At 41.5% G+C, this 14745-nt stretch overlaps 1 protein-coding gene across 2 annotated transcripts in view; it reads left to right on the forward strand.

Moving 5' to 3' along the window:
• Positions 1 to 14745, forward strand: part of Kdm4c (lysine demethylase 4C) — a 309906-nt gene that overhangs the window by 37566 nt on the left and 257595 nt on the right. For both annotated transcript variants that reach the window (XM_042686652.1, XM_042686655.1), the window contains exons 3-4: positions 1759 to 1934; positions 5892 to 6006. In XM_042686652.1, coding sequence (XP_042542586.1) covers positions 1759 to 1934; positions 5892 to 6006 — 291 coding nt within the window. The remainder of the gene's footprint in view (positions 1 to 1758; positions 1935 to 5891; positions 6007 to 14745) is intronic.

The following is a 14745-nucleotide window of genomic DNA, read 5'->3' on the forward strand; positions in this document are numbered from 1 at the left end:
TAAGTAAGTCAAGACTCATTGACAGAGTTGGAGATACTTATTTATCCTATCCCATGATAATTTCCTATTGCTTGTATTAGGAATACAACACTATTTTTTATTTATTTGTTTTTTTGGGTCCGGTTGTGGGGCCTGAACTCTGGGCCTGGGCGCTGTCCCTCAGCTCTTCAGCTCAAGGCTAGCGCTCTACCACTTGAGCCACAGTGCCACTTCTGGTTTTTTTCTTTTTTCTTATGTGGTGCTGGGGAATTGAACCCAGGGCCTCATGCATGCAAGGCAAGCACTCTACCACTGAGCCACCTTCCCAGCCCCACAATACACTATTTTTTCTAATCATTTTTTACCATCTTTTATGGCAAATAATATAAAATCAATATTGCCTATCTTATTGTTGTGGAAGTTGCCACAGTAACACATGTACAGAACTGCACTAAATCAGATGTTATAGTGAAAATCAAGACTGCACTTACAAAGCTACTTTGCTTATATAGCCTTGAAGAACAGAGCATGGGAAGGCTCTTTGTTAATGTAGTGTTGACAACTTAGTGAATTTGTCTTAGTTTATGATTCAAAGATAGTGATGGAATAGTTCTAATAGTAGTGACTTTGGCTTCAGATTATTGTCTATTTTGATTCTTTTCTTTTTCTTTTTTTTTTTGGGTCCAGTCGTGGGGCCTGAACTCTGGGCCTGGGCGCTGTCCCTCAGCTCTTCAGCTCAAGGCTAGCGCTCTACCACTTGAGCCACAGCGCCACTTCCGGCTTTTTTTCTTTTTGTTTATGTGGTGCTGAGGAATAGAACCCAGGGCCTCATGCATGTAAGGCAAGCACTGTACCACAGAGCCACCTTCCCAGCCCTTGATTATTTTCTTTTTTTTTGTCTTTTCTTTTTTGGTACTGGGGATCGAACCCAGGACGTTGCACTTGCTAGGCAAGCGCTTTGCCACTGAGCTACATCCCAGCCCCCTTGATTATTTTCTAATTAGTATTTTTTTTTTTTATTGGTCAGTCATGGGGCTTGAACTCTGGGCCTGGGCCTGAGCTCTTCAGCTCAAGATGAGCGCTCTACCACTTGAGCAACAATGCCACTTCTGGTTTTCTAGTGGCTTATTGGAGATAGGAATCGCACGGTCTTTCCTGCCCGGGATGGCTTTGAACCGAAATCTTCAGATCTCAGCCTCCTGGGTAGCTAGGATTACAGGCTTGAGCCATCGGCACCCGGCTAATTAGTATTTTTTTAAGATATGTATTTGGATTTTACTTTTATATCTGGGGTCAAGGTTTGATACCTTAGGTCTGATTGCACTTGAGATAATTCTTGTTGGGAAAGTTGGCAGATTATGATGAACTTTTAAAATATATGAGATGGATGAAAATTGTCCACACAGTAATTGGACAGAGACTGCTCTGGTCATAGTTGATACACATGATTCTTTAGCACAGAGAGTACAGTTTCACCGTAAGTGAAGACAGTCAGTAGCACATAGCTTGTCCTCCTCTTGCCTCTTGTCAATACTAGGTGGTGGTGATAGAAACTGTTTTCAAAGTTTATGGTGCTGGAGGCTGGTGCTCTCCCACTTGAGCCACAGCTCCACTTCTGGCTTTTGATGGTTAATTGGAAATAGGACTGTCACAGACTTTTCCTACCTGGGCTGGCTTCTAACTGCAGTCCTCACATCTCAGCTTCCTGAGTAGCTAGCATTACAATCATGATTAACTGGTGCCTTGCCTCAGGATAATAATTTATTATTTTACTTTTAGGTGATTCCTCCTAAGGAATGGAAGCCAAGACAATGCTATGATGACATTGATAATTTGCTTATTCCAGCACCGATTCAGCAGATGGTCACAGGGCAGTCGGGACTGTTTACTCAATACAACATTCAGAAAAAGGCCATGACTGTGAAGGAGTTCAGACAACTGGCCAACAGTGGCAAGTGAGTTGATGATTTTGTTTGCTGTTTGTATTTCTTTCAAATGTTTATGTGGATAGCACAAGTCAGCTGTTCAGTGTCTTTCAGACCCTATTTTAATAGCTGCATTTGTTTTCTTGGGGTATTGTCTCTTACCCTTTGCTTCACTGTTAAGGACATGTTCTATAGTTTACCTTATTCATAATAGCTGTGAGTCTTTTCTTTAATTGTCATGAAGTTTTGATTATACACAATTTATCTTTGTTAGGCAAAATTTTCTCTGTGTGACAATGTTTAAGCCTTAAATTACTTGAAAAATATCTTGAATGAATTGGAAGGGCACCATTGTTTTATTAGTTATTTCATACTGTGTATAAGTGATCCCAACTTTCAGCCACTTAAACTAATTCATAGCTTATGAAGGTTGGGAACCTGAGGGTTGTAGGTCCTGTCTAGTTCAGGTCCTCTCATGAATTTGTAGTCAAGATGTTGCCTGGGGTGCTCATTCATAGCTTATGAAGGTTGGGAACCTGAGGGTTGTAGGTCCTGTCTGGTTCAGGTCCTCTAATGAATTTGTAGTCAAGATGTTGCCTGGGGTGCTCAGCAGTGTTTCCCTCATGAGTCTCTTAGTGGAAGTCTGCGATCCTTTGCCACATGGCTTGTTCCTCCTGTCCTGGAAGCTGGCTTCTCCCGGAGAAGCCTTTTCATGATTCACCTCAGAAGTGATACATTGTCCCCTCTGCCATATTTCTTTGTTCCAAGTGAGTTGCTAAGTGCAGGCTACCCTGAAGGGAAGGAGAATGAAGTTCTACTTTTTAAGGTAGTACTATTAAGTACAATTAAGTATTTGTTGATATATTGAGAATCTAGGCTCTTGTGTGACTATATAGGACACTTGCATGGTCATGTGACTGTGGCTGTCCTGTGGTCCTGAGATGCAACTGATTTTCATAGGTTTCAGTTCATCTGGTTTCTTCTTTGGATAGGACACAGTGTACAACAGTAGAGGAAAAAAAAAAGAATAATAGTCTAGTGAATGTATGTGTTGATTGTGATTGTTTTAGTCAATCTAAACTGTTAGTGTGGTAACATTGCTACTTTTGCCAATCACAAAAATTTGGTTTCATTGTTTTCTCTGTTTCTTTGCTTATTTTTTAAAAAATCTTATTATTATTTATTTTATTATTACTCACCATTCCTGGGACTTGAAATCAGGGCCTTAGCACTGTCCCTGAGCTTCTTTTGTTCAAGGCTAGAATTCTTACCCCCGGAGCCACAATGCCTCTTCTGGCTTTTTTTGTGTATGGGGTGCTGAGGAGTGGAAACAAGGGCTTCATGCATGCTAGGCAAGCACTCTGCTAAGCCACATTCCCAGCCCTTATTATTACTCTTTAGTAACATACATAAGTTGTGTAAGTGGGGGTTCATTGTGACATTTCCACACAAGCATTCAATATATCCCCATCAACTTCATCTCCTCAATCACCTCCTTATCCCACTCCCCTTTGTTAAAACAATTCCAGCAGGTTTTATTATTCTGTTTTCATACATGTAAATCAATTGTGCTAGCTATATTCCTCCTTATTTACTCTCTTTGTTAACCTTCCTACTCCCACAACTGAGTTTCCTATCATTTTTTTAATGATAAACCAAGAGGTTTCACCATAGTACTTTGGACATGCATACATTGTTTGCTCAAAATATATACCCCATTTCTGTCTCATCTTCCACACCTGCAGTTCAGACATGCATGTATTATGTTTGCTCAGAATACTGTATTGCTTTCTCTTCCCCTTATTGATTAACAACTTTCACTGAGGTTTCTTACTGACGTTTTCTTACATAGTTGCACTGTACTTAAAAACTTTTCACCTGCCAGGTGCCAATGGCTCACGCCTGTAAATCTAGCTACTCAGGAGGCTGAGATCTGCGGATCACGGTTCAAAGCCAGCCCAGGCAAGAAAGTCTGAGTCTCTTATCTCCAATTAACCATCAGAAAACGGGAAGTGGTGCCGTGGCTCGCCTTGAGCTGAATTGCTGAGGGACAGCACCCAGGTCCAGGGTTCAAACCCCAAGACTGACAAAAAAATCCTCCCACCAAATAAACAACCATCACCACCACCAACAACAAAAAACCTGTTTACCCTTCATCTTTCCCTTTCCCTCTCTCCTCCCTTGCTTCCTCCTGTCTATTCCCATAGTTAGAACCATATTCTATGTGTTTGTATGTGTGTATACATGTATAGAAGTAGGTATATGTATGTATACATACATTCATATCCATGAATATGTTTATCTTATAGCTATGGCTTCCATATATGAGTGAAACCATATATTTGTCTTTTTTCTTTGCTTATTTTCCTCCCTTCCCTCCCTGTACTGAGGTTTAAACTCAGAACCTTGTGCTTGCTAGGCAGGCATTCTGTCACCTGAGCTATGCTTTATTTATTTTCTGGATAGTGTCTTGTGTTGTTGCCCAGAGCTGGCCTCAGGCTGTGATCCTTCTACCTGTGCCTCTTGTGTACCTAGGATTATAAATGCTTGCCATCATACTTGGCCACTTCCTATTTTCCTCATGAAGAAACATTTTTTTTTTTTGGTTGGTTGTGGGGCTTGAACTCTGGGCCTGGGTGCTATCTATCCCTCTGCTCTTCAGCTCAGGGTAAGAGCTCTACCACTTGAGCCACTGCACCACTTTCGGTTTTCTGAGTGGTTTATTGGAGATAAGAGGCTCATGGAGTTTCCTGCCCAGGCTGGCTTTGAACCGCTATCCTCAGATAGCATGATGCTTTTGCTCATTGGCTGGTGCTCTTTCACTTGAGCCATACCTCTAACTGGATATTTCTTTTGTTCAATCAGCAGACTCACAATAGTCTGTGAACTACTTAGTGCAGAAGAACTTTTTAATGTCAATAAATTCAGAGACCTACCTTATGTTTATATTTTTAAGAACTCTTCATTGCTGCTTCTTAGCTTGTGTTTTCAGTCTCTGCTGCAGCCGCCTGCCATTGTACAGTCGGTTTTGTTCTTGAATTTCTAGAGCTGGGGCTTGAATTCTGGGCCTGAGCCCTGTCCCTGAGCCCTTCAGGTCAAGGCAAGGGCTCTACTACTTGAGCCATAGTGCCACTTCTTGTTTTCTGGTAGTTAACTGGAGATAAGAGTCTCACAGACTCTCCTGCAGGCTGGCTTTGAACTGAGATCCTCAGATCTTAGCTTCCTGAGTAGCTAGGATTACAGGCATAAGCCACCAGCACCCAGCTTGGAGCTGTGTTTTTGGGAAGTTATTACCCCTTTTTGACATTTGGTACACTCTGAAACATTATATTCTGGAATGGTTCTAACCATATAGGCTCTCATTCCAGCTGTCTAAGATGTTTCTTCTTTTTTTTCCCCCCATAGTTAATGCATTTAATGAATTTTTAGTGGGTTTGTTCTTTCTCAGTTTTTCCATAGGTGTTATGTCTTATACATATAAATCTCTAAAATATCCTTGTGTAATTGCTTAAAGGTTTTAGTAATAATTCAAAAGCTCAGATAATGCTTTTTAAACTCTCCTCTTATTTTTGTGAAGGTACTTTCCTCAATAACGATGGTAAAGTGAGCCAGAGCCCACAGCTCACACTCTGTAAGCCTAGATATCAGGAGGCTGAGCTCTAGCGGATCACAATATGAAGCCAGCCTTGGCAGAAAAGCCTGTAAGACTTATTTCCAATTAAGTAGCAAAAAGATGGGCTAGGTGGCTCAAGTGGAAGTGTGCCAGCTATGATAAGCAATGAGCCATTGTGAGGCCCTGAGCACAGACTCTGGTGTTATTATAAAACAAAAACAAATATAACGTGATCAGAATTAAATGCATTTGTGTTTTTACAGGGTTTGAGAACATAGATTTCAGTAGTGTTTTTGTTTCAATAGGATTTTGCTTAGAAAATGAATGTGAAAAAGCTAAAGTTGCTTACTTTTTTTTTTTTTAATCTTTTACAGATATTGTACTCCAAGATACTTGGATTATGAAGATTTGGAACGCAAATACTGGAAAAATTTAACTTTTGTGGCACCTATCTATGGTGCAGATATTAATGGGAGCATATATGATGAGGTATACTTGTAGTAGTAAAGAATGTTTTGATGTCTGAGAAGTATTCATTTATGTTAGGTGGTCATGTCTCCTAGAGGACGAGTGAAAGGTCAGCAGCAGGATTTCTGTGGCTAGTGATTTTCAGATTGAAGACAGCTACTTGTGCACATAACGATGGTGTAACCATAATGTTGCTGGTGTGTATCTATGTTATGAAAATGACTGGAAACCTGGTGGTACATTTTCCATGTACCACCACTTGAGAGCAAATGCATTTTTTTTTGTCAGTCCTGGGGCTTGAACTCAGGGCCTGAGCACTGTCCCTGAGCTTTATTTGCTCAAGGCTTGCACTCTACCACTTGAGCTACAGCACCACTTCTGGCTTTTTCTGTTTATGTGGTACTGAGAAATGGAACCCAGGGCTTCATGTCTGCTAGGCAAGCACTCTGCCAGTAAGCCACATTCCCAGCCCTAGCAAAAGCAGTATTTCAGATTTATTTTGCTTTCTCTCTAGTCATTTAAATGCTACACTGGAAAAGGCTTTTATTTATCATTATTCTCTCTTTTATGATCATCTCTCTCATTCTATTCCCATGCCTCCTCCCCTGTTTTTGGGATATGGGTCAGCCATGTTGGTTTCAAACTCATGATCCTCTTGCCTTAGCTTCCTTTATTTTTGTGTTGGTACTGAGGCTTTTTTGATCAATGGTGGTGCTCAGTCAGAGTCATACTTCTTTTTTTTTGTTGTTGTTGTTAGTCGTGGGACTTGAACTCTGGGCCTGGGTGCTGTCCCTGTTATCTTCAGCTCAAGGCTAGTGCTCTACCACTTGAGCCACAGCGCCACTTCCAGTTTTCTGGTGGTTTATTGGAGATAAGAGTCTCTAGTATGTTCCTGCCTGGGCTGGCTTTGAACCGAAATCTTCAGATCTCAGCCTCCTGAGTAGCTAGGATTATAAGTGTGAGCCACCGCCACCTGGCTGAGCCATACTTCTACTTCTAGCTTTTTGCTGGTTAATTGGAGTTTCATGGAATCTTCTTTTTTTTTTTTTTTGGTCGGTCGTGGGGCTTGAACTCGGCCTGGGCGCTGTCCCTCAGCTCTTCAGCTCAAGGCGAGCGCTCTACCACTTGAGCTATAGCGCCACTTCCGGTTTTCTGGTGGTTTATTGGAGATAGGAGTCTCATGGTCTCTCCTGCCTGGGCTGGCTTTGAACCGCGATCCTCAGATCTCAGCCTCCTGAGTAGCTAGGATTACAGGCGTGAGCCACCAGCGCCCGGCGTTTCATGGAATCTTCCGCCCAGAATTTTCTTCCTAGGCTGACTTCGAACTGAGACCTTCAGGTCTCAGCCTCCTGAGTAGCTAGGATTACAGATGTGAACCTTTGGCACTTAGCCTACATTAGCTTCCTGAATTCTGGGATTATAGGCATGTGGTACCACGCCTATCTTCTTCTTTTTTTCCTCCCACCAGTCTTTGTATATTCTCTGTTTTTCTCAAATTATATTTTTTTGTCATGGGTTTTGAACTCTGGGCCTGGGAACTGTCCCTCAGCTCTTCAGCTCAAGGTGAGCCACTGAGCCACAGCACCACTTCCAGTTTTCTGGTGATTAATTGGAGATAAGAGTCTGGGGGTAGGGTGGGGGGGAGAGTTTACTGCCTGGCTTAGCTTTGAATCATGATCCTCCTATCTCAGCCTCCTGAGTAAATAGGATTACAGATGTGAGCCACTGGCCCCTGGCTCCACAGGCCAGCGCTCAAGGCAAGCGCTTTACCATTGAGACACAGCTCCACTTCTGGTTTTCAAGTGGTTTATTGGAGATAGAGTCTCACAGACTTTCCTGCCCGGGCTGGCTTTGAACTGTGATCCTCAGATCTCAGCCTCCTGAGTAGCTAGGTTACAGGTGTAAGCCACCGGCGCCCGGCTCAAATTATATTTTTGAAAGATTATACTATTATAGTCTTTGTGTTATTCATTTCTAGGTTTTTTTTTTTCTTTTTGGCTGCATTGGGTTTGAAAACTCCACGTCTCATACTTACTATACAGATGTTATTTTCCTAGTTGTGCCATGATTTTAGCCCTTTTTGCTTTGGCTGTTTTTCAGCTAGGGTTTCATGTCTTTTTTTTCTTGCCTGGGACTGCCCTTGGATTTCAGTCTTTCTACTTAAGCCTCCTGCATCACTGGGGTTATTGGTATCTACCACCAACCTTAAGCTCAGTTTGTTTGTTGAGATAGTGTCTCACTAATTATGTGTGTGCGTGTGTGTGTATGTGTATGTGTGTGTGTGTGTGTGTGTGTGTGAGAGAGAGAGAGAGAGAGAGAGAGAGAGAGAGAGAAAGAGACCTACTGACCTATGGGATGATATATACATACTTAGGTGGATATGTGTTCCCCAGCAGCCTTTCTTTCCGTCAGTAGATATTTTGTGTATGTTTCTGGGGTGAAGAACCATGCCTTTCTTTTTTTTTTTTGGGCCTGGTCGTGGGGGTCTGAACTCTGGGCCTGGGCACTGTCCCTCAGCTCTTCAGCTCAAGGCTAATGCTCTACCATTTGAGCCACAGCACCACTTCCAGCTTTTTTCTTTTTGCTTATGTGGTGCTGAGGAATCGAACCCAGGGCCTCATGCATGCAAGGCAAGCACTCTACCACTGAGCCACCTTCCCAGCCCTTTCTTTATGTTGGTATAGAGATTAGAGCAGTCCTCATCTGGCACATGGCTAGCTGCAGAAGAAAGCATTTTCCATGAACACCTTCTAGGAATGGTGGTTGTGAGTTTCTGTTGCTCACCTCCTCCCTGACAGTTGATATTTCCAGTGTTTAATTTAGTCCTTCTGTTGGTCATATATAGAGTATGTAGTAGTAGCTTGTATTTCCAAAATTCAGGATGATAGTTTTCCTGTGGTCATTGACTGTTTGGGTTTCCCTTTTGGACATCCTTTTTTTTTGGGAGGTTGTGGCATCTGAACTCTGGGCCTGGGCGCTGTCCCTCAGCTCTTCAACTCAAGGCTAGCACTCTACCACTTGAGCCACAGTGCCACTTCCGGCTTTTTTCTTTTTGCTTATGTGGTGCTGAGGAATCGAACTCAGGGCCTCAGGCATGCAAGGCAAGCGCTCTACCACTGAGCCACTTTCCCAGCCCCATGCTTTTTGTATTCTTGATGTGAGGTGGTGGCATAACTTCACATTTTCTATAGATTTTTGAATTGGTGAACAGTGTCATTTAGGAAAACCATTGTTATTTTTGAAGCTAGACTGAGAAGTAGATGTGACCATGTTTCCTTGGATGTAATGATATCATAGTGCTGTGAATTGCTTTAACTTGTTAAAGCAAAGTCAAAGTAGGGGGAGGAGGTCATTTATAACTGGATTTCAGTACTTTGTGTCTCAAGCTCGAGGCACATTGAATATTAATGAAATGACATGAAATCAGGTTTTTTGTTTTATGTTTTGAGACAGGGTCTCATGTAGTAGGTTTAGGTTTGTTTAAAAAAATCCTCTAGAGGGGCTGGAAGGTGGCTCAGTTGTAGAGCGCTTGCCTTGCAAGCCAGAGGCCCTGGGTTCGATTCCTCAGCACCACATAAGCAAAAAGAAAAAAAAGCTGGAACTGGCGCTGTGGCTCAAGTGGTAGAGCGCTAGCCTTGAGCTGAAGAGCTGAGGGACAGCGCCCAGGCCCAGAGTTCAGGCCCCACGACCGGACCCAAAAAAAAAAAAAAAAATCCTCTAGAAAATTAAGTAGGATAGACATAGGGTAGCAACTATTTATTGTTGGATACTTGGTGTTTTAAGTATGGGTATACTTAGAATATTGAAAATAAAAGTTAAAAAAAGAAATACTTTCTCCATTCTCTTTGTACATTTTCATTTGAATAAGTACCCTCTGTTGAGAATTTCTTTTGTTAAAAGTAGGTCATGCTCATGTAGGAAAGTTTGAAAATGTAGAAAACAGTTAAGAAAATAAAATTGCTCATAAGCTTACCAAACACAAATGCAAAATAACCTTTTTGTGATTTTCTTTTGGTCTTTCATATGTGTATGTATATACATACATATTGCATATGGGTACATGTGTCCCATTGGAGTCAAGGAGGTTGTTGTAGTTTTTGCCTCTGAAATGTTTCTGACATTTCTTTTCAGAAAGACTATTTCATATGAACCCCTGTCTCTTTTGGAGACAAAATCTTGCTGTATAGTACAGGCTAGGGTGGAACTCAAAATTTTTCTACCTCAGTCTCCTGAGAGCTGGGATTATATGATATTTCAGTGTGTATCTAACACTAGTTTTAAATTATTCGTTGTGGTGCTGATTGTTGTGGCCTTTGTAAGATTCCATCATGGCGTTCTGTGGCCAGGGCCAAAAGGTGCAGAAGGTGATGGTGCAGCCCATCAGCTTTATCTTCAGATATTTACAAAATATGTGGAATTCATGTGTGGCTCTATAGCAAGTGAATATGTGGATAGACGGCTGCATCATTGGAATAGAAGAGGCAAGGTGAATGCGCTTAGCATTTCTTTCTTTCTTTCTTTCTTTCTTTCTTTCTTTCTTTCTTTCTTTCTCTTCTTCTTTCTTTCTTTCTTTTCTTCTTTCTTTCCTTCTTTCTTTCTTTCTTTCTTTCTTTCTTTCTTTCTTTCTTTCTTTCTTTCTTTCTTTCTTTCTTTCTTTCTTTCTTTCTTTCTTCTTTCTTTCTTTCTTTCTTTCTTTCTTTCTTTCTTTCTTTCTTTCTTTCTTTCTTTCTTTCTTTCTTTCTTTCTTTCTTTCTTTCTTTCTTTCTGTTGGTTGTGGGGGGTTTGAACCTCAGGCCTTTGGACACTGTCCCTGATTTTACAGGTGATGAAGCAAGGGACTGAGAGATTAAGTTGCTTTTCTAGAGTTGAGGCTAGTTGTTGGCTGTTTCATGCTTTCCCTGCATTTTTTTTTTTTCTTTTTCTTTTTTTCGGTTGGTTGTGGGGCCTGAACTCTGGGCGTGGGTGCTGTCCTTCAGCTCTTCAGCTCAAGGCTAGCTTGCTACCACTTGAACCACAGTGCTACTTCCAGCCTTTTCTGCTTAATGTGGTGCTGAGGAATCTAACCCAGGGCCTCATGCCTGCAAGGCAAGCTCTCTACCACTGAGCCACCTTCCCAGCCCCCCCCCCCCTTTTTTTTTTTTTTTGCTACTCTTGAAGCTTGAACTCTGGGCCTGGGCACTGTCTCTAAGCTCCTTTCACTCAAGACTACTGCTCCACCACGGAGCCAGCACCACTTCTGGCTTTTTTCTGTGATTAATTGGAGATAAATGTTTCAGGGACTTTCCTGCTTGGATTTGCTTTGAACTGCAACACTCAGATCTCAGCTTTCTGAGTAGCTGGATTATAGGCGTGAGCTATCGGCGCCCACATTTAAAGAGACAGAGTGTTTCATAGTCAATATTATAATTGTAGAAATGTGTCAGACTAGGTCTTTGTGAACTACATAGACCCTGAGCCTAAGGGCTATTTTTTTTTTTTTTGGTTGATCATGGGGCTTGAGCCACAGCGCTTCTTCTGTTTTCTGGTTTTCTGGTGGTTTATTGGAGATGAGAGTCTCATGAACTTTCCTGCCTGGCCTGGCTTTGAACTGTGATCCTCAGCCTCCTGAGTAGCTAGGATTACAGGCGTGAGCCACCAGCGCTAAGGGCTATTTTGTATGTACTCTGTAATTTCTTCCCTGTGGCAGGTAACTCTGAGAAAATGGGCCAGTTGATACTGGGATGAGAAATCACATGTCTAACTGGTCTACAGTAAAATAAATCTTAATGTATTAATGTTGTTTTTAAATCTTAATTTTAAAATTAGCTCATTGTGACATTAACCTTTTTTTTTTGATTGTATCAGGGTTTGTGTTTAGGGCCTCTCACTTTGCAGTGCTCTGACACATTAGCCACGCCTCTAGTCCTTTTTTGCTTTAGTTATTTTTCCAACAGGGTCTTTTTTTTTTGGGCCACTCTCGGCTATGAACTTCCTTTTTATGCTTTTCTTGTAAGTAGGGATGACAGGGATGTGCCACTACATTCAGCCATTTTTGTTGAGGTCAGGTATCATGAAATGTTTGGCTCAGGCTGGCCTGAAACTGATCCTCCCAATCCTAGCTCCTGTCTAGCTCAGATGATGGGAGTTTACCACCACACCTAACAATTGGTTGAAATGAGGTTTTAGGAACTTTTTGAATGGGTTGTCTTTGGACTATGATCTTCTCATGGATTCTACTACTCTAGAGTAGGTAGGATTATAGGCATGAGCCACTGTGCTCAGCCTCTCCTGTGAGAATTAGGAACAACATATTTAGAGCCATTTTTTTTCCAGAACAATTGAAATGAAAATGTCCCACAGTAACCCTGTGTGAAATAACAATCATTGACTGCAGAGCAAAGCTGGTGGACTTTGGTTTGCTGTGTTTATCAATTTACTGCTTGTGTTAGAAAAATCAGTTACTCATTGGAACTGCTTCAAAAGAACATTGACTATAGACTTAAAATTTGAGTAACTATTAAAATCCAGTGGCAATATCCAGTAAAACATTCAGCTTAACACATCCTGATAACTTTCAGGTTTTAAAGTTGGAAAGCTGTCATTGTGGGGAGTGTAAGACACAATATTTTCTGGTTTTTGAGATTATTTTACTAGGGTAATGATAGAATCATCATCACACTTTGGAAAGTGTGATCTGACAATGAACTACAAGATGGACTGGTTACAAGAGGCTAATAGAGATCTCCTAAGTGTGTCTTTCTGAACACTAGTAACAGAGACGGTGGTTCTCAAACCTTTAATCTCAGGAACTTTTCTTGAATTAAAAAAATTATCTTTATTAAAAGGTGATGTATTTTCATTATGTAAAAAGCTAGCTGGGCACTGGTGGCTCACGCCTGTAATGCTAGCTATTCAGGAGGCTGAGATCTGAGGATTGTCTTTCAGAGCCAGCCTGGGCAGGACAGTCATGAGACTATCTCCAGTTAACTACCCAAAAGCTAGAAGTGGAGCTGTGGCTCAAGTCATAGGCACTGGCCTTGAGCATAAAAAAGCTCAGGGATAGTGCCCAGTCCCTGAGTTCAAGCCCTGAGAACAGCATGTACATGTGTGTGCACAAGTGCACCCTCCCCCCACCAAAAAACCCCTAAACCCAAAACCCCAAACAGCAATTCCCCCCCCCCCCCCCCCCTCCAGGTTAGTACCACAGCATGTCAATTCAGTAGGGAGAGGTAGAGGGAAAGAAAGAACAGGAGCTAGGCCGGAAGTGACGCTGTGGCTCAAGTGGTAGAGCGCTTGCTTTGAGCTGAAGAGCTGAGGGACAGCGCCCAGGCCCAGAGTTCAAGCCCCACAACTGACAATTAAAAAAGAAAAAGAGCAGGAGAGAATCATATTCTTTTTTTTTACTTTTACTTTATTAAAACAAACGAAAACAAAACCAAACCCTAGAGAGTCCTATTCTTAACACAAATTTTAAGAGCTTTTTCTCTTTTTAAAAGCAGCCAGGTTCTGGTGGCTCATGTCTGTAATCCTAGCTACCTAGGAGGCTGAGATCTGAGGATCAGTTCAAAGCCAGCACAGGCAGGAAAGTCTGTGAGACTCTAACGTCCAATAAACCACCAGAAAACCAAAAGTAGCGCTGTGACTTAAGTGGTAGAGTGCTCTCCTTGAGCTGAAGAGCTGAGGGACAGCGCCCAGGCCCAGAGTTCAAGCCCCATTACCAAAAAAAACAAAAGTAGATTGCACCTGTTCTTATTTATTATATTGAAACTTAAAATAAGTATTTAAAACTCTGCAGGTTGGGCTGGGAATGTGGCTTTATTGGTAGAGTGCTTGCCTAACATGCATGAAGCCCTGTGTTCGATTCCTCAGTACCACATACATAGAAAAAACTGCAAGTGGTTCTGTGGCTCAAGTGGTAGAGTGCTTGCCTTGAGCTGAAGGGCTCAGGGACAGGGCCCAGGCCCAGAGTTCAAGCACCATCACTGACAAAAAAAAAAAAAAAAAGAAACTCCCCCCCAAACCAAAAAGTTTTCAGGTTGTTAAAATAACCCATTTTATAGTAAGGTAATTAAAAAAAATTATTGTAAAGATAACCGTACAGAGGGGTTACAGTTGTAAAGTTTGTTTTCAACAGTATCTTGTATGTCTCATTTTTACAATGGGTCAACTTGTATCTTTATTTCAGCTTTTTGTTATTTCCCTTCCCCTCCCCAAATTAGAAAAATGTATATACAAGATACAGGACACTGGAATCAAATTCAGTGAAAATGGGTTATTTCATGGGGGAAGAATATACAAAAGAAACAAAAAAGTCATATAGTACGTTAAAAACAACAGCGTTAAAAAAAACCTCTTGTGTCCCTATCTTGGGGTTTATTTCACTTAACATCATCTTATATGGTCATATGACCTTTTCTGTTTGTCTGGTAAGATTATCCTAGATATATACTAGTTATTGCAAATAAGGGAAACCATGGGACCTATGTTTCTTTAGGTCTGGCTTACTTCACTTATTAATATTTTTCCAAGTCTTTACATTTCCTAACAAGTAGGGTAGTATCATTCTGATGGAAGCATCTATTGAGGGGCATCTGGGTTGGTTCCATATCTTAGCTATGGTGAATAATGCTATGATAAACATAGTTGTGCTGGTAGCTTTAATATGGCCTTGTTTGTGATGGTTTGGGTAAATGCCCAGAAGTGGGATTGCTGGGTCATAAAGGAGCTATATGTGTAGTCTTTTGAGGAACTTCCATACCGCTTTCCAAAGTGGTTGAACAA

The sequence above is a fragment of the Dipodomys spectabilis genome, unplaced genomic scaffold (assembly GCF_019054845.1).
Source record: "Dipodomys spectabilis isolate Male_0828 unplaced genomic scaffold, ASM1905484v1 ptg000098l, whole genome shotgun sequence".
Taxonomy (NCBI): domain Eukaryota; kingdom Metazoa; phylum Chordata; class Mammalia; order Rodentia; family Heteromyidae; genus Dipodomys; species Dipodomys spectabilis.